This window comes from Thunnus maccoyii, chromosome 8, assembly GCF_910596095.1.
Source record: "Thunnus maccoyii chromosome 8, fThuMac1.1, whole genome shotgun sequence".
Lineage (NCBI taxonomy): Eukaryota > Metazoa > Chordata > Actinopteri > Scombriformes > Scombridae > Thunnus > Thunnus maccoyii.
In genome coordinates this window covers 26900534-26923458 of record NC_056540.1, presented here as the reverse complement: position 1 = coordinate 26923458, position 22925 = coordinate 26900534, and the positions used below count along the sequence as shown (strand labels likewise).

The 22925-nt window shown below is 39.3% G+C and overlaps 2 protein-coding genes across 5 annotated transcripts in view; one reads left to right on the top strand and one right to left on the bottom strand.

The window, feature by feature from the left end:
* The window catches only part of rapgef2b (Rap guanine nucleotide exchange factor 2b), a 110812-nt gene extending 98784 nt beyond the window's left edge, over positions 1-12028 (bottom strand). For all 3 annotated transcript variants that reach the window (XM_042418596.1, XM_042418594.1, XM_042418595.1), the window contains exon 1: positions 11283-12028. In XM_042418596.1, coding sequence (XP_042274530.1) covers positions 11283-11351 — 69 coding nt within the window. In that variant the 5' untranslated portion in view covers positions 11352-12028. The remainder of the gene's footprint in view (positions 1-11282) is intronic.
* LOC121901685 (uncharacterized protein C4orf45) lies at positions 10199-19044 on the top strand. Of its 2 annotated transcripts, none has more exons than XM_042418598.1 (5): positions 10199-10631; positions 13796-14021; positions 15258-15487; positions 15915-15973; positions 18504-19044. In XM_042418598.1, the coding sequence occupies exons 2-5, from the start codon at positions 13961-13963 to the stop codon at positions 18562-18564; spliced, it is 411 nt and encodes a 136-aa protein (XP_042274532.1). In that variant the 5' UTR covers positions 10199-10631; positions 13796-13960; the 3' UTR covers positions 18565-19044. The 2 variants fall into 2 exon arrangements, with proteins under 2 accessions (XP_042274532.1, XP_042274531.1); XM_042418597.1 differs by lacking the exon at positions 10199-10631 and adding an exon at positions 10638-11195.
* Positions 19045-22925: the final 3881 nt, after the last annotated feature.

Here is a 22925-nt window from a genome sequence, read left to right as displayed (position 1 = left end):
TTTGTTTAAATACCAGTAAATACCATTGCAAATAATATAAAGGACCTGTTATTGGTGAATTTAGCATTTGTCACGGACAAAGGAATCATTTTCATTTGTGTTACATCACATATGTCCATTTTTCTTTCAAGTGGTAGAAATATCTACCCAGCAGTGTCATCTTGAGTTTTCACTTCACACGAATGCAGAAATGCAGCAATGGTGTACAACTATTTACTCTTGACACAGCATCACATTAAAAGTATGTATGATGCAGTTGAGGTTTTACAGTAAATAAACTAACAGGACAATCAGGGTTCTGTCATTTTGAACGATGTTGCACAACTCTTTTGTTACTGTGATTAATTCCTGCCCATTGTGTGGGGTTGTGTAGTTCTGAATGGAGTTCCTTTTCTCAACAATGTTTCCCCTCAGAGTCTAATGTACAGCCTTTTCCTGTGAGTGTTTGCTTACAAACAGAACAGTGAGGTTAACCATATTACTCAATCACATATAAGCAAATGCTGCTGCCTTAAGACGACTGTACGAGCATTAACCTCTCAAAAGAACTGCTAATAAAGCATTATGCAATCCTGTTTTTGATACTTGGTCTTAGCTCCGTCGAGGCTACATAACACATAAGGAGATCAGCGTACTAATCGAGGCAAGAATGATTAATGAAAAGAGTTTGGGCTCAGCAGGAATGCTTTAAGTGCGAAGGAAATATAGGGCCATATGGGAAAACGTCTGGCAGAGGATGGCTGTTTGAGGTCAACCGAGGCAAGTGTCAATTAGCCCGGTCGAGGTCGGAGGCGCCGGTGAGCTAATGCCATTTAATAAATAATGCTCAGCTGTAACTGACGTTAAAGCATTTAGTGAAAAAATATTACCAGAATGGTGCGAGAATTGCATACCACAGTGTCACCAGAATGAAATCAATGTCGACTGGGCTGCAAAGGGGAATGTTGCATCACAGCAATAAATGTGTTTCCACAAACTTGTCCCAGAGGTAAAATCCTAAAAATTCTGGGCTCACACAAGCCCTCCAGTTTGAGTAGGAGAGAGTCCTGATAATCTCAAGACTGGCACCCGAGCAACCTGGACTCGGAGAACGTTAGAAAGAGACTGTAATCTGTGGTTCAGTTCGAGCAAGCTAAGATAATTATCCCCCTTCTTCCCAAAAGCAGGAAGCAGGGAGAAGCTGTCAAACATTCCACTAAGAATCAGATTACGTCGAGGCCTTGGTAATGAACGGACATTTTCCTTGATGGGCAACGGAGGGACAGAGGACTGCGGAGTAGGAAACGTGACCAGCCACAGGTTAGACAAACCCTCAGGGACCAATTACAAAGATAAGGTTTCAACAAGACAGATATCGTACACCAATCCGCTCCACTGCACGCAGGAAGTGGAACAACAGTATTCCTAATCACGGATTTATAAATGGGGAAAACAATGCTGTGTGGGGTTGATTTTTTCCCCTTGTTCTTGTTTTGCTTTATTTTTAGGCTGTTAGGCTGCGCTACAGTTTTCACTTTTTGACAACAGCATCCATTACCAGAAACAGCTGTTTTTGCTTATACTAGCATTGTAATGAATCACCCCCTTTTTAGCTCACATGGCAAGTAATCACCTGCCTACAAGCACAGCTGTTAATAAACCACAGCTTGCATGAGGCATGACAGGCCACATTAGGATCAAAGGAAGATCCAGCAAACAGTGTTATGACTCAACAGAACAGCTTGACACTGACTAGAAGGACTTCACAAAAAAATATGTAAAATTAACCATTAGGTCAATGACGTCTCAGCTGAATAATAGTGTCACAGAAACGTTTTTCTCTTCACTTTTCCAATCGTCCGTCATCTCATGCTTTCACTTAAGTCCTCTAACCCTCTTGTACTCTGCAGTGCGTGTTTGTTTACACTGGAAAGGGCTGGACTTCCTTTGCACACGAACACACAATTGGCTGGTGGAAGGAGATTACCTTCATTACTCCCATTCAACTAGGTCAGAAAAAAAGCAGTGAAATTGTGCTGTATACTTTACCCAGAAATTATCAAGATTATTATATTTCATCATCTAGAAAGAGATAATTATCGTCATCACCGCCCAGCATCATAAGAAAGGATCCAAGAGTGGCAAAAAGACATAGCAGGTTGCCAAGGCTACAATGCAGATAAAACAACAAGTAAAAACTGACTACTATACTGTGTGGACTGACTTAAATAGATCTGTGAATGCATCAAGCTCCTAAAATGCTCATTAGCAAGGAGACTCATAAAGACTACCAAAACATTTCAGAAAACTTTCAGTGCGGTGAGAGAAGCTGCAGGTGTCTCACTGTTGAATATTTGAAAGCTTTAACTTAAGCAGGTGAGCAATTCACTAGAGGCCTGGTGTTAATGACACTGGCTCCAGCTGCTGCAAACGGACAGACACATAGAGCCGTAATGCTAAATCGACTTGGTCGTGGTTTCACACCAGAGTAGCAGGATAGAGAGACGAAGTGCCAGCGACTTTACTTACCACGCTGATTTTAATCTCGTGTTCTGCCAACTACCAGGCCCTATAAGTAGGGAGTATGTGAGAGAAAATCTTGGAACTTGAACCTACACTAAATGTTCTAATTAAAATCTCCAAAAACAATAGCATTATATCTGTGTTTATATGCAGCGCTGCCAAAAAACATGAGTCCTGATTTGAACAATGCAACAGCCACCATCTTTAAATACCATTGTTACAAATACTGTAAACAAGCATGAGCTGCATGGTGAACCCGTATTCTGAGATTTAGATCTCTAATCACGCAAATTAATCAGCTCTCCATCTGATCCACGTCATGTCTGAGCGGTTCACCGAGAGGAGGGATTATACAGCAGATTATACACCCAAGTGAGCCGCTGGTGTGTGGGACTGAGGCTAAAAAAAGCAGATTCACTGTAACTTTTCTGGTAGTTGTTTACATTTAATGACATTAGAACTGCTACCGCTAGAGAACTGACAGAATAATTTATGAGATCATCTTTAGCTTCAGTATCTTTAAGTGTCGCTACAACGCAGGGATCTTGTCTGTCGGATTGAGAGATTGGTCTACTGTACTTTTAAAAAGTACCAAAATTTGTTTCATTTGTGCTGTCAATTTTCTCTGTAACGTAGATGTCACTTTTTCCGAATGTTGAAATTTCCAAAATCTCATTTAGGAATGAAGCTCTTAATGACACCCACAGCTAGTAGTTGTAATTCAATAGCAGTCATGTAAATATTGCACGTCAGGAATGGTTTATTCTCTAAGCTCTCCATGCAGCCAAGTGGGTCTCGGGCTAAGTTATGTAAAGATTGTGGTTGCTCAGTGGCATGAGGTCTATTGCCTTCTGCTGTGAAGGCCGATGGAATTTCTGGAGCCTTGACTCCAGAGTTGTTTTTCTTTGCTTTAAAAATATCTCCAGGAATGTGAACATAAGGAACTGAAACATGTCTTTGACATTATAATGTGTGATTCAGTCATAGCAAACGTACAGCATGACCCTGAAGGCAACATCCCAGTTCATCTGACGAGATAAAAGGGTCGCAGTGCGCCGAGCGTTGAAATTTCCAATCAGAGAGTCAGAATAGAGGGGCTGAGGGGTTCACTGTGCGCTACGGCTTCAGACCGATGCATGAAATCTGTGGAAACAGAAGGCGGAGTTTTTCTTTTGTAAGTTTTGCAAAGTAATACAAAAAAGAAAGGTGCAACCAAACAGATCAAAGCAACCACCGTATGAATGATATAACCTGGGGGGTAAGCCCTCGATATAACTGCGTTCAAGAACAGAATATGAAAGAACAGCAGAGAGAGAAGACTGCAAAGAAAGTACTCAGAAGTCAGCATGAGGTCTCCTGATAAACATTTTACAAACTGTGTTACTTCCTCTCCTCTCTATTGTTATAAAAGGAACACTGATATGATTATGCTGAAGGACATCCAGGGTTCAGGCTTATGGACCTCCCGTCGTCCCGGGGTCGATAAAAATAGGATCGGGGGAGGATGTAAATTAATTTTGGGACGAGAGTTGAAGAAAAAAAAAACCCTGCTAACGTTACAAAGAACGACAATGAAACTGACTGCATGTTATGTGTAGCACACACAGTTCTTATTAAACCTCCTTAACAACATACACACACACACACAAACATTACTAAGTAACGTTAGCTAGAACCGAGACGTAGCTACAAGTCTCACTCACGTTTCCCACTGCTTTTCTTGGTAAGACACGGGCTACTTTGCCTCTGATTGGCTTATCCTGATACTCTTAACCTAACCGATCTCACTCCCCATGCCTGAACCTAACCAACCCAACCAACGAAGGCAACAAGTACTAACAAATCAGAGGCAGAGTATTGTTTAAGTAAGCTAAGAAAGTTAAAGCTACATCAGTATGATGAAACAGTACGTGAGATTTAAATGACTAAAGAGAGAGACATTTATAGTCTTTAGACAGACCATTAAAATGTTTTATCAGGATCTATTTTATATATTTATATCATCTAATCAAGTGTATGATGTTTTATTTATATTATATATATACGGTCATTTTGGACGATTTTAACTTATAACGTAAAAAAACCCCAAAGATTTTAAATTCAGGACAGTCCACATTCATTTCGGGACGGCTTAGATTGTATTACCGGACGGTTCCAGGAGGACGGTGAGAAAAGTTAATTAAGAGCCCTGACATCTAAGACACTTCTGTAAAATTGGCAAAATGGAAAAACTTTTCGAGCACCTACCATACAATCTACCATACACACTGAAAAAAAGACTTACGTGGTGTTTTTTTCCAAATAATTTAGTGATTTCTACCACAGGTTCAGAGGTGTTTAATGGAATAAAATTGCACGGCTATCTTAAGATAGCTATCTTCATTCAAACTGCTTGTCAGATGGTCGACCAGCATCTGACACCTTATTGACAATTAAATTGTAGATAGGGGATGGGGGGGCTGACACATTTTGTAACTTTTTGTGACTGACCAGATGTAAGGATTTGAAAGAGGTGGCAAAAGTTTGACCTCTCCCTAAAGCTCAGTTTTCATTCTTAACATAACAACTTCTGCCATTTTTTTGGTATGTACAAATTAAGTGCAACACAATGAATGTGTTTGAGAAAAGACTGTCTGAAAGTGTGTGTCATTATCCCCCCGTCCGAATGATCATTTTGTCTCTATGACGACAGGCTTTTCATCCCGACTTCCAGTGTTTCCGTTTCAGAACGGGTCGCCTATCTCTAAACGCTCTTGGTTGGATGAAACGTTGAAAGGTTTAGTTTGTTTCAAGCGTGCCCTGGCCTGCACATACATACATACACAGAAATCTGTAGTAGAGGAAGCACAAATTTCTCAGTAGCCTCAATAGACCCACATGCAACACAGATCTGTTATTAGCTTAAAATTATACATAATCATTGACTTTACCTCTCAAGTTTCTTTGACTGGAGAAACCCTCAAATTGTGCACTATATCTCAAACCAATGTAGACAAAACTGGTTAAGGGCACACGAAGTAAATGACTGAACACGACGTAACTCCTAGAATGCATCATTCTCAGACCTATAGCAGACCTTCTTGAAGAGTTTTAAATTTACATATGTAACTGAAACCACCTACCTCACCCACAGGTAAAGTATATATATCACTGCAACCAAAAACGTAGAAATACACAAATATTAGCTGACATTTACGAGCTGTAGCTTGGTTTTGTGCTCCACTAGTATAAGCCACTGTGTGTTTGAGTTCCTTCAATCTCAGTGGTGCATTTAAAACACGAGCCACTCTGGATTGGTCTTTTCATTATTAGATTTGAGGGAGCAACAGGCGCACAAAGGGCTACACAAACATCCTGGTGTATTCCAGAAAGGAACAACGTCTGGAATGCAAATGTTCTCTGGCTTGTAGTCAACCATGATATCAGATATTTATCTGTTCAATTAAGACTGTAAAGCAACCATAAACGTCGTCGTCATGCGGCGAGGAGGTTACATGTGTGATTTAAGATTGAACCTTTTAATCAGTTGCCCCCCCTGTACGGTCATAACACTGAAAAATCGATACTTTTAATGTGATAATCAATACCTTTTATGAGTCCACTAGCCGCTAGTCAGTACTGTGTTTTATTGCCATCACACAATCATGAAAAAAAGGCTGATGTAGATTTAAAAGCATGATTTAAATGAGCCAATCAGAAAGCTGTGCTGTTCTTCTGTGTAGGCATCGGACGTTGGTGCATTTGTTTCTTTTTTCCTCTTCCTGAAATCATCCCCTGTATTTAAACTGGGAGGAATACGTCACTGTGGCCGGTGTGTGTGTGTGTGTAACCGCTTCAGCCTACACTCAGCCTCCGCTTTCAACACAAGAATAACATGTGACATCACTTTACTTCTACAGGGTTTTGCACTGCAGAGCTCAAGGAAAACGCCAAGGCAAGAGGCGCCTAAATTCATAGGATGGATGGGAGCTGTGGAGAACTCGAAAACCCCGTGTTGCCTGTGAAGATTACGCCATTATGACTCCAGTAGAAAAAAAAAAAAAACTTGCTACGAAAGTCCTTCCTACTTTTTGAGCTGCTGCTGATCTGGAGGGTTTTTAAATAGTCGTTCACATGCTCCTGACGCCATGACAAAAATAGGAAAGGCAGTCGCAGAACAACACCCAGCTTCAGAAAATAAAAACACAGCTTCTGAGGCAAAAGGGGGGGTTCTGTTGTCAAGCCGGTCTTCCTGCTTAAGTTCAAAAAGCATCCTGACGCTTTTCCTCTTCCTGCTTATACTGAGCAGGATGCTGAGAGACGGGGCCGGCTTTGTGCTCATCAGTTATTTCACAAACTGTGGCAACTGCTTCCTGTACAGATTTACTGGTATCTATAACTTCATTTGTTCCGGCTGTTGGCTAAAATTGACAGTATTCACAATAGAATTTCTACTTTATTCAGCTATAATCATAATGAAGGTGTGGTGCAGAAATATTGTCAGTATGCTGATATTTCAAATGTAATATACTATTACACAAAGGTTTGCATTATATGTATAAATATTAATGTATAAATTTAACTTTAATTTCCTGAAAATCATAGGGATGAATGCATTAAGCACACAGCTCTGTACCATTTAGGTCTAAACTAATATCCAGTTTAAATTAAATACTGTTCTTCTTTATTATTATTATTTTAAAAAACAAAGCAAGTCCTGTTACGCAATAACCACGTTGGCCTGCCAGCTATTTCCTTGGCCCTTTTATTTCTTAACTTAGCACTTCTCTATCATGTTATTATCACTACAAGAATGAAGGAGTGTTTGCTATTTGGAATATTTGTCATTCTGGCCGGACTATTAAACTTCTAACTGCTGGTTATTTTGAGTAATGAGCCACTAATCGCCTCAGAACTGAGATTTATTTTACTCACTGCGAGACACAAGGAGGTCAAGAGCTAAATGTACTAAATGCATTTAATTTCTCCCTGGTCTCTCCGAGTATAGTCGCTGCAAGCCAGCGCGGGCCCTCCTCTCTAAGTCTAGAATATGTGGAAACAATGTAAAGTAGGCAGCTTGTCCTTCCAGCTCTGTGGCTGTGAAGCGGGGTCATTACAGCCGAGGACTGTTGTTGTCGGTGGCCTTTAACTTTGCCACCTGGCTAAACAAGAGCAGCTAGAGGTCTGTCCTGAGTACGGCTACGTCCTGCAGAAAGACAGCAAGGTAAAAGCAGAAGCAGTTCACTGTGCACGACAGAAAGCCGAGCGTATGCAGGTTTTTTTTTCTTCCTGAGACTACAGAAAGTGATTTGGCTCATTAGTTCCAGGTTCAATGGTGCAGTCCTGGGTTTTGTACTCTTTTCCCTTTCATGACACATAGTTGAATGATGAGATAAGGAGATGAATGCTGAATCAAAATCAACCAGTTAATCAGTCAGAATTAACTGCCTTCATGGTCTACAGGAAAGAAATGAATATTGCAGCAAGGAGTAAAAATACACAACAGCCTAAACAAGCAATCAGTATACACATATCAGTTATAATTCCATGTTCAAAGCCGTTTGAACACTGAAGACTTTTTGCATGAAAATGGCTCAAGATAGAGGATAAAAAAGCTTATTCTGTCTGACTTTGTCCAAACTCAAAAGGTATTCCGATGACTTTTTGAATGAAGAAGAAAAACAGGAAGTAACTGCTCAAATTTGATGAATTGTAACATCAGCAGTATTTCTACTAAATCATGCCTTGACAAGTCAATATTTTTTATAGCGTAGTGTTCTGCAAAATCATATTTGATTTAGGTATGACTGCATGAGTAGTCAAATATGGGCCCGTACAAGAATCCTGCTCCCGAGGCAGGCTTGCCGTCATCGTGACGTCTGCAAATCTGATAAGGTGTCTGTCTGTTCTGTTATGGTCCCCTGCAGTCATTTGTACAGGAGAAGAAGAAGAAGAAAAAAAAAAAAGACGTCCCTAAGGAGAGACAGCGGAGGAAAAGCCCTTATTTGATTACATCAGTGTGATGAAATCCATCAGCCACAGGACACAGGATTGATAGTTGTCAAAAACATTATAAAAATAGAGGGATGTAAATTCAAACCCTGCAAAAGATCCAGCTCAACCGTCTGATAAAACACCACATATCCACTGCTTTTCCAAAACAAATGTACTCAGGTGCTATTTAGAAACACGTTGCATGTTTGAGAAATACTTCAGCTTCATTCAAAGGGATTTAATTTCTCCCTAATACTGTACATTATTGAATTTGAACATTAAAAAAAAGAAATTAGAGATCAAATAGCCATGTCGTGTAATCTTAATTCTTATCACTACTGCAATAATATGCAGGAAAATCGTCTCCCCCTCCCTCTGCGTCTTTGTCCGCCCTAAAATCTCGACGCACTCGCCGCCACAGTCCCAAATCATGCGAAGGACAAACCGACAAAGCCGGTGTGAAGACTAGCTGTCAAGTGGTCACTTATTTAAACCTGCCATGTGACAACAGGGTGAAGGCAGAGGGTCAAATCCCACTGTGGTCAGTCTTGAGCGATAAAGACAGATCCCTCTAACCGTTAGCTAATCCTGACAGAGAGGCCTTGCCAACACCATTAGGATAAACTCTGTCAGCCACCGCGGTCGCTAGACAGTTGAAAGGAACGCTAGGAAAGGTGCTGCTATTCCAAAACAAAAAGAAGAGTAAAGCAAAGGGATCTTATAGTCAGATGATATTCTGTACCGTGAAGATACATGTTGAAAAAGGGCTTCTTATTTATTACCGACGTGTCTACTTGCTTCCTGCAGAATGACTGTGAGCTTTCTAATGGCTTTTAATCCTGTGAGAAGGTGGTGGATTTGTCTATGATGCAACTACTAAGTGCTATGGATGCAGTGTTTGTAAAGTTCACCTCTACGTTCCTTTTTCTTCTTTTCAAATAGCACCTGAATGCAACGTTCACAGAATGGGTTCACACCATGGCTCTGGAGTGTTAGCTAAGAAACTTAATAAAGTTCACAATGTTTTACTGAATCTCCTCGTAGGACATTTTGTCCGAGCCTCAGTCGGTATCTTTTAATCTGACCGTTTTTCCTGCTCAAACTCAAAGTACTTCATTTCCCCTCACATATTATCAGCTTGGGAAAACCTCAGATAACAGCGTTAAGATTTTAATATGACACTGAGAGCCACGCTGATGTAAAGATTCAGATGGGTTCGCGGGACGAGACAGGTTTTATCATCAGGTGTTACAGGCTGCCAGTTTTGTGTCACACTCTCACTTCCCCACATCGACCCTGCGGAGCAATTTCCGGTTATCAAATCCTCAAATCGGCTATTTTCTACTGAGAAAATCCCGTTTAATGGAGAAGCGAGCACAAATTGGAGGAGCAAAGCTAAAAATACAACACAGGCAATTTGGCTTAATGATTGACAATTTAAAATCAATCCAATAAAACAGCAGCTGAAAAAACTGCTTGACTAGTAGGGTAGTAAATCGCAGAAAATGAAGTGGGAACTGTTTTAATAAAAGATTAATAATTCATATACAAGCATACCAAACATAATCGAACAAAACAAGCAATCTGAAGATGTCACTATGGGCTCTGAGAACTTCTGACAGGCATTTCTAAGATTTTTTTTTTTCAATTCTTATACAAAAAATCAGGAAAACAACTGAATAATCAATAATGAGAATATGAATTTGCTGTAGCCCTAATTCAAAATACTAATGCTTAGTCCCATTTTGAATGAGCATAGCTCCTAGTTCAGTTAACAAGCCATCAATGACACCATAATTGTTTCCTCAATGTCAGATAGACTATGAGACGGCCGTGCCACCAACTGTAGCCCACCGGTTTAAGTGGTGGCCTATTGATTGTCCATTGTGTGTAAAGCCTTTGCTACAGCAGCATCCATTTGCAGTGGAAGCAGTGCGCAAATGAAACGATACCATCTTCACAGCCAGACCGAATTTATTATGTTTATGATTTATCTGCAGAGCATAGCTGCTAATGTCTGCAGCCATGCAAACTTGTGTATGTCTATGTGGCTCAAGGGTAATAACCACAACCCACACGATTTGCATGTTTAGAGGCCATTCAATTGGCACTCCAAACTTCCCACAGGATACTGGCATGGATCGGATGATACTGAGGTAGTATTGTGCATTGGATTTGAGAAATGACACAACAAAACACTATTAGGCCACAGGGTTATGTCCAGTGAAGCTGTAAATCCCAACAAAAAGAGAAAAGCTAGACATGAGTATCAATAGTACAGGCCTAAAGGAAGTAATAATCTTTAAATTGGGTCCCGGTCTACTAAAACTGGCTGGGGTTTACGTCTGTTTTGATAGGCTAGTGTACTGGCTAGCATAGGATTAGCCCCGGTCTGTGCCTCTCATGTAACAACCTTTGCAACCTTTTAGATGTTTGGTTTGTTGTTGTTGTTGTTTTTTTTCCCCTGCAAAATGCACACGTCAATTTGCCTAAGACGACTTTTAAAAAAATGCAAAAGCCTAAAAAATGTGGAAACAAGAAGCACAGACTAAGTTAGTTAGGATCCCACCGTGGTTGCAGCTCCTGTTATGTTAAGTAGCCTTGATTATCTCTGCTGATAGAGGGCTTAGCGGGATGTAGCCACACTGGAGCAAGCTGAATGGCAACAGTTGCACACAGAAACACCGATACACTGGTGCAGTTTGGGACATAACAGTGTAGTGAGTATTGTAACAAAACAGCAGAAACAACCACTTCTGAATGTGGATGATAATAGTAGCTAAACATGATAAATCATTTCATCTGACCTGTTGCGTCCTATCAGCCGGATTCATCATCACAGCCTGCCGAAAGCTGTTATCCACATAAGACGCCATTGTTTTGGAAGACGCCGTCTGGAGGATATTGAATTCCTATCTCCTAAAAAGAAAATAGTTTATAAATCTCCAGGGGCACGGATATAAACAAAAGAAGTCCCCCCTGCTGCCTTGCTTTGTGCTTGTCGCCTGTGCTCCCGATGCTAGCGGATAAGCTGGGAGTGCCCGGAGCCAGGCCACGACTGGAGCCAGACAGGCGAGCAGTCTCCTCGGGGTGTCTGTCTTTCTGTTGCCCGCTGCCCACCACCGCCGCCGCCGCCACCACCACCACCACCGAGAGGGAAAACTTCTTATAAAAGCGCGGCTCAAACAGTCTCTTCCAGTTATTTTCTTAACGTGAAAAATGTCCCTTTCTTATTCAAGCCAGCGTTCATCAAAGCCATTCCTTGTGTCTTCAGCATTTCTGCTAGCGACGGAAAGAAATCCCATGTAGGATGATCCGCTAAACAAAAAAAAAAGTGAGCTAAGAGCTAACGCTTATCCCGTCAACAACAACCTGGCGTCCATACTGAGAGGTAGACCCGGGTTCACTCACTGACAAAACACATTATATTGTCATTTTTAACGGGTCTAAAAGTGGAGATGGGTCCGCCGCCGCTGCGCTCTGTTGTATGCCACCATGGTGACTGACACGCCAGTCAAGACAGCCGCACACACAAACGGCACTTCCTCCAAAGGCTTTCAAAATACCTGCTTTTGTTAACGGTCGTGAAAAGTGGTTAATACAAAGAGGCAATGAATGAATGATAACGGCGTGTTTTAGGGAGGAGTCTGTCTGCAGTAAATTGATGCACCGTTGACGTGTTTATTCCCTGAAATCTCGTTTTCACTGCATTTAGACTATCAATTAAGAACCATATTCAAAATGACACAGCGAATAGGGCTATGTTAAAGGACCAGTGCGTAAGATTTAGGGGGTGTCTATTGGCAGAAATTGAATATAATATTCATAAGTGTGTTTTCATTAATGTACAATTACCTGAAAATAAGAATTGTTGTGTTTTCATTATCGTAGAATAAGCCCTTTACATCTACAAACCTGCATTCTCTCTAATGGCCAGCAGGGGGCGACTCCATTGGCTCAAAAAAGAAGTCCAATTGTATGAAAGTCTATAAGAAAATGACCCTACTTCTCACTTGATTTATCACCTCAGTAAACAGTTTCTTAATGAGTTTATGGTCTCAATCGCTAGTATAAAGTCTTCTTCGATGCAGCATGATGTTCATTTTGTAAATTATGGACCCGTTTAGAGTAAAATAGACATTAAAGCAAGGTATGCTTTAGGGTGTGGCTATGTTGTGATTGACTACCACAGTGCCAACGCTGGTTAGGTAAACATGGCGTAACCCCAGATTCACAGAGTATAGGTGTAGTTGTAGCCATAGCTGTCACTATTTCAGTGCGTTTTCAGGTTGCCTAAAAAAGTCTTGTTCAGCATTTTGTTGTACTAAAAGACCCTTTAAGGAGTCGGATGTTCAGTTTTTCCGTTAAGTACATTTTGTTTTAATGGTATTAAGCCTGTTTTACTCTAGTGAAAATTTGCATTAGCATTATCACAGTTAACCATAGACTGTAAGTGCACCGTGCCACCCAAGCTAGCAGCTAGCGTTAGGGTCAGCTCTCAGACACTGGTCTTTTAAATTCACAAAAACCCCATATTTTTTAAAGTATGCACAAGACTGATTGCCTCAAAATAGTCTAATTATCCCAAAAGAGGAATTTGAATTGTCCATTTCATGTTAAGCAATGTACCGTACCATAGTACATCATGCAACATTGTATTTTCAGTAGCTGCATTATTTTTAGTCTGACAGGCCATTTAATCCAATTAGTGTATTTGATTCAGCGCCCTGCAATGCTTTAATCTTGTTAGATTTGCATACAATTATGCTTTTTTTGTGTCTGACCAAATGTATAGTCTTACTTTGAAGGCAAATTTTGTTGCGTTTCCGGTTTGATTGTTGCTGTCTGCGTGTGACTTGACAGAGATTTAGTCACAAGGGGCGGCTCATGGGCGAGTCCATTTAACAAAAAAAAAGGGATTGGGAAGGGAGGGAGTGCAACATGGAAAAGTGATGCTTTGGTACCACCTAGCGACGATATAGAGGATTACACATTTAGATGGATACCAAAAATTCAAGATGTGGTATTACAACAATCTAGTTATTAGTTATCAGGATGGAGACATATGAAATATGTAATATATATTCCTGTAGATTAAGGGAAATAATATAGTAAAGTTATTGTTAATTTATTATTGTATCCCACAGACACACAAAGTTCCCAATAAAGATACAACAATGATAAAATAACATTTGGGGCATCTCTGAATTCATTTGCATTTATTTCATTAAATGATCTGGGATTAACTAAGATAAAATGCAATATGAAGTGGACATGGTTGAATAGCCGAAGCATCCCTTGTTTTTCAAAATGTAACTAGGCCACAAGCACTGACGCCATGACAACCAGTGGCTGCATGACAACCAACCATGACCCCATGGACAGAGCAGACCGCTTGGCTCATGTTATCACCCAAGGGTGCCCATTATATAGTTGTAGATAGCCTTCAGCTGATCCAAACATAACAGTCATTAAAAAAAAAGAGATGCAAAACAGTGAAGCAGCTGCAGAAGGGCCACATCATGGACAAAGGATGATTTTTACAGGTAGGAGAAGCTTGGAGAGAATGTGCTTTTATTGTGTTCTTCAACTGAATCCAATTCTCTGAAGTTTTTTTTTTCCTTCAAAAAAGCTGAATTTCAAATTCCAGTTGAAGCAGCGTCTCTGTAGTTTTATCTACAGAATGCTGGTGTTGTTATCACTACAGAGAGAGCTGAAAACTGGTGGGAAAGTTTGTATCGTCAAACTGCATTAACCCAGTTTCCTGTGATTATGCTACAGACCCCAAAGCATTGCACAACAATTATATGATGTCTAAGCATAATAGGGCCTGTGTCAAAGCAAATATAACTGTAATAATTTGACACATGATGGCACTGTAACCAGGGCCAAAAGTAAGTTGACATATTGCATGTGTGCCTGAGTGTGCATGTCACTGTAGAGTGTGTCATTTTGTATGCATTGGCATGTGTCCCACATACACACTAATTCTAAGCAGGTTTTGAGTATGCATGTGATGAAACAACTCCAGGAACACCTCAGCAGTAGCACTCTGAAGTTGAAGTTTGATTGCCTTTGCACAGCACACATATTGCAACATTACCTGCTAGTGTAAAACAATGTAGTATGTTGATTCCTTGTATACTAACAGCACAAAATAGTACATTATAAGTATATAGTATATACTGTATTATGTGGTATGGAATTGAGATGCAGCTATACTAGATCTGTACTTTATGCACTATATAGCTTACAGTGTGCTGTGTTATTGTCTATCTCTGTGGTCTATTATATCACAAGGAACACTTGAATATTTCCCAAAGATTAATTATATATGTGTCCTTTGTGCAGCTTTTACTAATAAGAATAAACAATGAAATAAAAAAAAGAAACATCAAAGAGTGCATATTCTGAAAAACAGTGATCCTTTGTTCTTAAACGTCTCCAAAAAAGATAATTAGTTGCAACAAATCACCCAAAGCTAAATGCTGAATGGATGCACTTTTTCTTTTTTCTTTATTTTTAACTTTACGTAAACTATCTTTAACTCATTCTGTGGCTCTCAGTTAGTTCAGTTGAATTCAGCTCAATGGCCGCTGACAACATCATATGGAGATTAAATCAACGATATTTCATATATGATAATATTTGTGTTTTTGTTATTAATTTCTACATGCCTCTGTGTCTATAGAATTTTAGTTGTAAGTAAATGGTTTAGTTTCATTTATTTCTCCTGTATTATTTGGTCTCTACCTTCTTTTCTGAACACTGACTCTAACAAGGCCCAGATGGAATTGGTGACTACAGGCCAAGATCCAATTATTTCCCCCAGTACATCGGTGTGGGTGCCTCATCACCTGAGGCCACAGGTGACCTCAGTTTCTTGTGCCGGGCTGCACCAAATGCCCCTCCACCTATACCCAGGCAGAGCTTTGTGGGGGAGGTTGGCTGGGGCTGGCAGTACAACCAGCTGTTGAACAGCGGGACACTGCTCAGCAATATGCAAATTAAGGTACTGGTAAAATCCACCATGTGCAGCGTATGCAAAATGTGTGTGTACAAGCAGTCATACTTCAGTAAATTTGCCACAAAGTTACACTGATTTGACTTTGAGAGATAGTTGGATGTGATGCAAAATGTTTGGATAAAGTAGTACAGCAGAGACTAAGGTTTGATTTATTGATTTTTTTTTTTATTGATCTTAAATTTTTAGTATTTTGTCCAGTAAACCCATATTCATTCATTTTGTTATGATGGATAACTTATGTATTGGATTTGATAGATAATAAGTGTTGACTCATGACATTCTTGATCAGGCATGTAGATTTTCACTCACTTCTCGGATGAACCACTTATCACAATATAACATGTTGTATAAATTAAAGAAAACAGCGTTTCAGGGATAAATCGACCTGATCCGAGTCCTTCTTTTCTGACAGAAAACTGAGTTACGAACAGCGCTGGAGGACAGAGTGACTCACAGGTTCCAGGACAAACAGTAAGACAACTTTTGCAACCCCTGTTTTGGACATGTTGGATGTCATTTGTTTCTATCGCTCAGAATCATATTACATGTGTGTGTGTGTGTGTGTGCTGTTTCAAATGGATAAGTCAGAAACATCTCAGGTTTGCACAGTGTTGAGTGACCGCATTGTAGGTTATCTGCATCCTCATTCATAATGCAACGCTTCCACTTTTGCAGGAGCACACACCGCCTAAACCTGTAGATAAGAAACGAAGCAGACAGACATGGACTCAGTCGCATTATGGACAAATAATACAGACATACTGTGAGCAAATACTCTGAAAAGTTCATCATCTGACATATTAAGGTTTTTATAAAATCAACTACATTACCTCCACTTCCTAAACAGAGTGTTAAAGTCTATATTTCCTTCCTATCTTTCTACATTTCTTCCTATATTTGCCAAACACTTTAAGAATATTTCTGCAATAGAAAATGAATGGGAGACTCTGTTTAGCTTTGACTGTTCACTGTGTGTTTACCTTTAGATTCTTAAAAGCTGAAACCCTTCTGATGTAGGTTACAACATAGCCTTATAGGGGAAAGTTTGGATCTATCATCATCATCAAAACATCAGATTATCTTTGAAAGTTTTTCATATCTCAAGCAGATCTCCACAGATGTGTAAAATCTATACCAGCACTTCACAATGACACTTTGTTTGTGTTTCATTTAATTTATCACCCATGTCTGTGTATCCTTGCGATTTTGTTTTCTGGTCTCTTGTTTTCAATTTTGTGTATCCCAATATCACAAATTTGCCTCATAAGACTTTACAATCTGTAAAGCAATACAGCATCCTCTGTCCTGAGAACCTTGATTCGAAAAACTCCCTAAAAGGAAATAACCCTGTTTTCAGCCTCATGGGACCACCACTGTGCCAGTAGACTTTTAGTGGTTGCATGGACAATGCACATTAATCTGTTAGTGCCAGTGTTAGCCCATTTTCAACAGTTCCTCCTGAAATAACCTGTACGACAAACAAACATCAAATGACAAAATAACACAATATAGAAAGTAATGATGAGGCACACAAACAAACATGCTGTATTTCACAAGACAAAAGCTTTAGCTGACAAGACAGTAATGCAAGCAATGAAACAGTGCTGTGGACGTACAAAAATATTATGACAGGCCATGTACAAGGACACATCTGGATACATTTGAGACAGGTTTTATGATCGAATAAGGAACTGTTTGTATGTAATGGAAAGTCGTTCCAAGTTTGGCAGGTTTTCACAAAGAATATGACATGTGATTGTGAGTCTGTCATTACATTGGTTTGTTATCAGGCCCACAATCCCTCAGAAGTGTTGAACGACAGGTTTCCTCAATCAGTACATACAATACAATAACATAAATAGGTGAATCAATACTGAACATTTGTCTAAAGGATGAGGACACAGTGTGAACTTCTGACAAACACTAGAAAGTAGAATTTCTTAAAGGTACAGATCAGACTTACAGAGTAAAATAAGTGGTTGTATTTTATGTAGAATCAGGTAGATTTAATAAACTCAATAACTGCACATTATTTAAATGGAAAAAAAATCTGACAAATAATAACAAGAGATAATGCAAAGGTAACGTGTTATAATGCTCAGAGAGATATGATCTGATGGATTAGGGAAGAAAACAAGGAGAAAGCCCATTTACCAGAAGAATTTAATGCTATTGCTGTGCAAACTCAGCAAGCAGTAAGCACACAGATATAGTGAGGAGAGAGGAATTCAGTACAGTCTGCCCCAGCTTTGAGTCCCTTCTGCAAAAACAGGGACATGCATCAAAGTTTCATAGATATTTGTTTCAGGACGCACTTACTATCTAGAGAACAGGGATATGGGCTGCTTCAAACATCAGTCAGCACTTGAAAAGATTGTTAGAATAATGTTTTTCTTAAAACTGGCATTCTGGGAAGGAGCAGTAGTCCATTTCTATTTTGACACAGATCCATCAGCTGGGTCACAAATAATACAGGAAATACTGTGAGTGACCTTCACTAAATTCCCAGGCTCTCAAGCTTCCCAGCCATTAAAATGTACAGCAGTTACTGTTGTTTGATAACTGTGTCTTTATACTGCAATGAAGTAGAAGTAGCAGTACAGTCTTCACAAACTCCACATCGAAAAACTTCTTTCCTCCACAATAATCTTATGTGTTTGTTTTTGCTTTTATTTGTTTCCTGATTTTAATCATGAAAACTGAATATATGACCTTTTAAAACTATAAAGAGTGAAGTCCCCCTGCTGCCTAGACATATTCAATCTCATTATCTCCCAGTAATTCTCAAATCAAATAAATAGGTTTGTTATAACTTTGGGATTTATGAGATATTATGAAGGTAATAAATAAATGACTTTCTGAAAAGTGACTCTTTAATATGTGGGAGAACATACCCTTTAGAAATGCATGTAGGTCAGTGATGTCAATTGAACCCTGCCTCATTTAGTTCTCTCACTGTCTTCTGGCGTCCTTTAATGGCTTTTTATTTGTTTCCTCTTAGAGCGAACATGATGGATGACTCACAAGTCAACACCAAGTTTCACAGAAACAGACAGAGCTAACAGCAGATGGCATTCTGCCACCTACGGCGGCCAGAGGACCTGGTTGTTAATGAGATGTGTCGAGTTTGATTAAGCATCTTTTAATCTCCGTAACATGTTGACTTTTCTACAGTTTCATTTTTCACACCCTCCAGCCTGAATAATTCAAGCATAATTCACATGCATTTTTTTTTTTTTTGGTGTCAAGCAGACTGACATTTCTATCTACCTGTGAAAAAGTTCAAGCCAAGTTTATGACTCCACTTTTTCAGTTGTAATCATTGTGCTTCACTATGGTATTCTGATGCAGTCTTTGACAATATAAACAGAGAAAAACAGTGCTCATTGTCAAAGTTTTCACAATCTGTCATATATGGTATTGATTTCTCAAACTGAAGATTGTCTTTTCAAGGAAAACAGCCAATATTGACTTTTATCAGAGGTCCCTCCCCCCTCTCACAGTGTCAAAGATGTGGACTGTGATTCCTGTAAGGCACCTGGTAATCCATCCCTTGGGGTAAAGCAATCACATCCACTTACGTCCGGTGTAGATAACTGTACAGATTGTTCACCACAAGTAGAATCACCAATTTTCCTATAACAAGCCATACAGACATCTATTTCTTGGGGTCAGTTGCAATTTGCTGGTAAAACCATCACTGCAATTGTCTGCTCGTCTGTCTGATATGCACCTTAAGGCATGTTGTGGTTGAATTTTGTTGAGACAGAACATTGTGTGCATTTACAAGGCAATCTGAGTGCAATCTATGTGCTCAATGGTTGCTTACCTTTTTGGCTTATGACCCTTGAAACAAAGTCATTTTCTACTTGAGAGTCATCTTTTCAATATAACTACGTGGCCAAGGAGTGATTTTTTTCACCTGCAGAGGTAAAATTATCCAGTATTTCAACAGCAGAAAAGCGTTGGTTAGAGGAATATCTAAAGAAATAAATATAATATTGTGTAGAGAAGATATTTTTTATCATTTTAATCATTTTACAACCCCTCAGATTTATCAATCACAAAATAAATCTGGTCTTTTGGTCCAGCTTTAGACTATACCTTCAGACAATGCAACATTAAAACCATCTCACATCGGGTCGCTTGGGACAAAATGTTTTCAAATGAGGCCCCATGGTAAAATGGGCTCACAATTTAAAGGCCATGACTGAGAAATTTCTGGAGTAGCCTAGTATAGAGCAAAAAAAGTAATGGAAACTACTAGTAATTATTGCATAATTGGCATTAACAGAGATGTATGATATAAGAATTCAGACTCTCAATATTTATCATACTTATACTCAGGGTTGGATGATATGATGTTATACAGTATAAACTATCATGAGATGATGCAGATTTGACAAATGAGAGACTTTGCTGTACTGTTTATACTGCGATAGCTATATGCCTAATGGGTATCTAAGGTCACTGTTGGTGACAACATTGCAAATCAATAAGCAGTTCTGCTTTTATGACAATATCCTTATATGATTATGGCATCAGTGTGATAAATGATCTTTATTAGCCATGTATTAAATTTTATGGAGAGCCAAACACAAACTTTTTCTATCCGGTTATTTAATCCACAAACTGTTTCTCAAGTAACCTCAGTAATTCTACAATAAATTCAATGTATTGATATGTATTGACAAATGTGGAAGAAGTATTCAGATCCTTTACCCAAGTAAAAATACCAATTTAGTAATGTAAAAATACTCCATTACAAGTAAAAATCCTGCATGAAAAATCCTACTGAAGTAAAAGTACATAAGTGTTAGCTGCAAAATGTACTTAAAGTATTAAAGTAAAATGACCTGTTTCATCCCTCTGACTGATATGTTATAAGGGATCATCACATTATTAGTACAGTCAGCTTCTTGAGGAATGTTATTTTCAGAATTAGAATCATCTTTATTCGCCAAGTATGTTTATGCATACAAGGAATTTGACTCTGGTTAAGTGGCTCTCAATGTGTTCACACACAACACAACAGTCTTCAGAAAGATATACAAGGAATGATTGTATACAGGTGAAACTGTTTCTGTGAACTGTAAACAGGATATAAATAGTGCACAGAAATGAAGAGTGCAAGGAGCACTGAGATTAATACTAAATGGTAAAAAAAGTAAAAAAGAGCAGTACTTTATATTCAAATAATAGGTGGTTATGTACAGTACATACAGCATGATTGCAATTTATTGCACTTATTTATGTTTTAGACTAAAATAAATATATTCATATATGTATCCTAATTTGTAGGTGCAGTTGGTATTATAGTGTTACAGGCTTATTGCACAGTGCCTGAGTTAACTGTTTTTGGGGTATAGTGTTCTGTAGCGCCCACCAGAGGGGAGAAGTTGGAACAGGTTATCTTCAGGGTGTGAGGGGCAGTGATTTTCCCTGCCCGTTTCCTGATTCTGGAGGTATACAGATCCTGGATGGTGGGCAGGTCGGTACCAATGATCTTTTCTACAGACCTGACTGTCCGTTGTAGTCTGTTCCTGTCCTGTTTGGTGGCTGATCCAAACCAGACAGTGATGTGTAGAGAACAGACTTGATGACTGCGGTGACTGGATCAGCAGCTCCTGAGGCAGGTTGAACTTCCTGAGCTGATGCAGGAAATAAATCCTCTGCTGGTCCTTTTGATGCTCGACTCCCACATCAGGTCCTTGGAGATTGTAGATCCCAGAAACCTCGAGGATTCCACAGCCGACATAGTGCTGTTGATTATGGTGAAGGGGGACAGTGAAGGGCTCCTCCTGAAGTCCACTGTCATCTCCACAGTTTTGATTGGGTTCAGCTCCAGGTTGTTGTGACCGCACCACAGGGCCAGCTGTTCAATCTCACGTCTGTATGCAGACTCCTCTCCGTCTCTGATGTGGCCGATGACTGTTGTGTTGTCTGCAAATTTCAGGAGGTGAACAGCGGGCCTCCTGAGGTGCAGTCCACCACTGTACATTGATATTGTCATATAAAAGTAAAAGAACTGTGATAAAGGATTTTTATCCACTTTGCACATTCCTGCTTACAGTATTGACTAGTAAATGTGTGCTGTGAAAAAAAAACACTCTCTTTCACTTTATTAATTCAATTCAATTCAAGTCAATAGGCTTTACATTTGACATGTGTTGCCAAAGCACAATTATGATTATGAAAGACCTTGTTAAGGAATGAAATTAACAAAAAAATATGTGAAAAACAAAACAATATTAGTTAATAGAATAAAATAGATAATGAAAGAAATTAATGACAGTTGTGTGGCTCTTCTACACTTTCAAAACATTAATAGACCGAATGGATCAAATTCTGATAGTGAAATGAGCCATTTTGTGGGGGTTGTGATGCTCCAAAAAAGTCTCTCTTTTTCCCCATGAAAAAAATGAGAAAAAAATGCTTTTTGGGACCCTCTCAGACCCGGAAGTTGTAATTCCAAGGTTTGGCCACGATGTCAAATTGGCTTCAAAGCCTGGTGCTGTTCCTGGGCAAGTATATCCAGCTGCAGCCGCAGCTGCAACACGTACGTGCAGTATCTACATTACACACCCACTTCACTACACTTTACTACACCCACTTGATTTAGCTTTAGGCATGAGGAGAGGGATGGCTAGGGTTAGGGGTCAGAGGGTGTGTGTTATGTAACATGCTGGTGGTCACTTGCAGTATTGCAGCGAAAAATCCCCCTGCAGCCCAAAAAGCATTTTCTTCATAGACTACCATTGTAAAAGAGTCTGTAAAACTGTTGACAGGACACCTCAAACTGCAGACAAGGTCTGTCTTTCTATTATGAAGTTTGATCCATGGAGGTTTATATTTGTAAGAATTGCCTCTAGCTGAGAAAAGTGATTTAAAAATCTGTAATGTCATCACGATGTAAAGTCTATGGGCTGAGCGGGAACTCATACTGCATTTGGTCCACATACTCAGAATCTAGAAACTTTTTTTGCATGCACCAGCTGAGCAATTGTTATTGGACTGAATGGCTGCCATTTTTCAGTGCAGTATCCAGCTCTTATAATACATCTATGGTGACAATAGGGTTAAGGTGAGTCTGCAAGACTGCAGCTAGACCCCTCTCTTCCTGGGGGGCTGAAGGCAGGGGTATTCATTTGGTTGTAATCTGCAAACTCATCACTAGATGCCACTAAATTCTACATACTGGTCCTTTAATGTGAATTTTATTTTGCAAATCATGACCGGAAGCTTCAAATGAACGTTTAGCGAAAAAAACCCAACACTAATGTATTATTTATTTCTAGTCTGTTGAAATTTCAATTAATATATTTATATATATATGTATATTTAACCGTTATATTTATATCGTTAACTTGTAATATAACGTTCTTATCGATAGTTTTACTTTGAAGTTTCTGACCGGAACTTC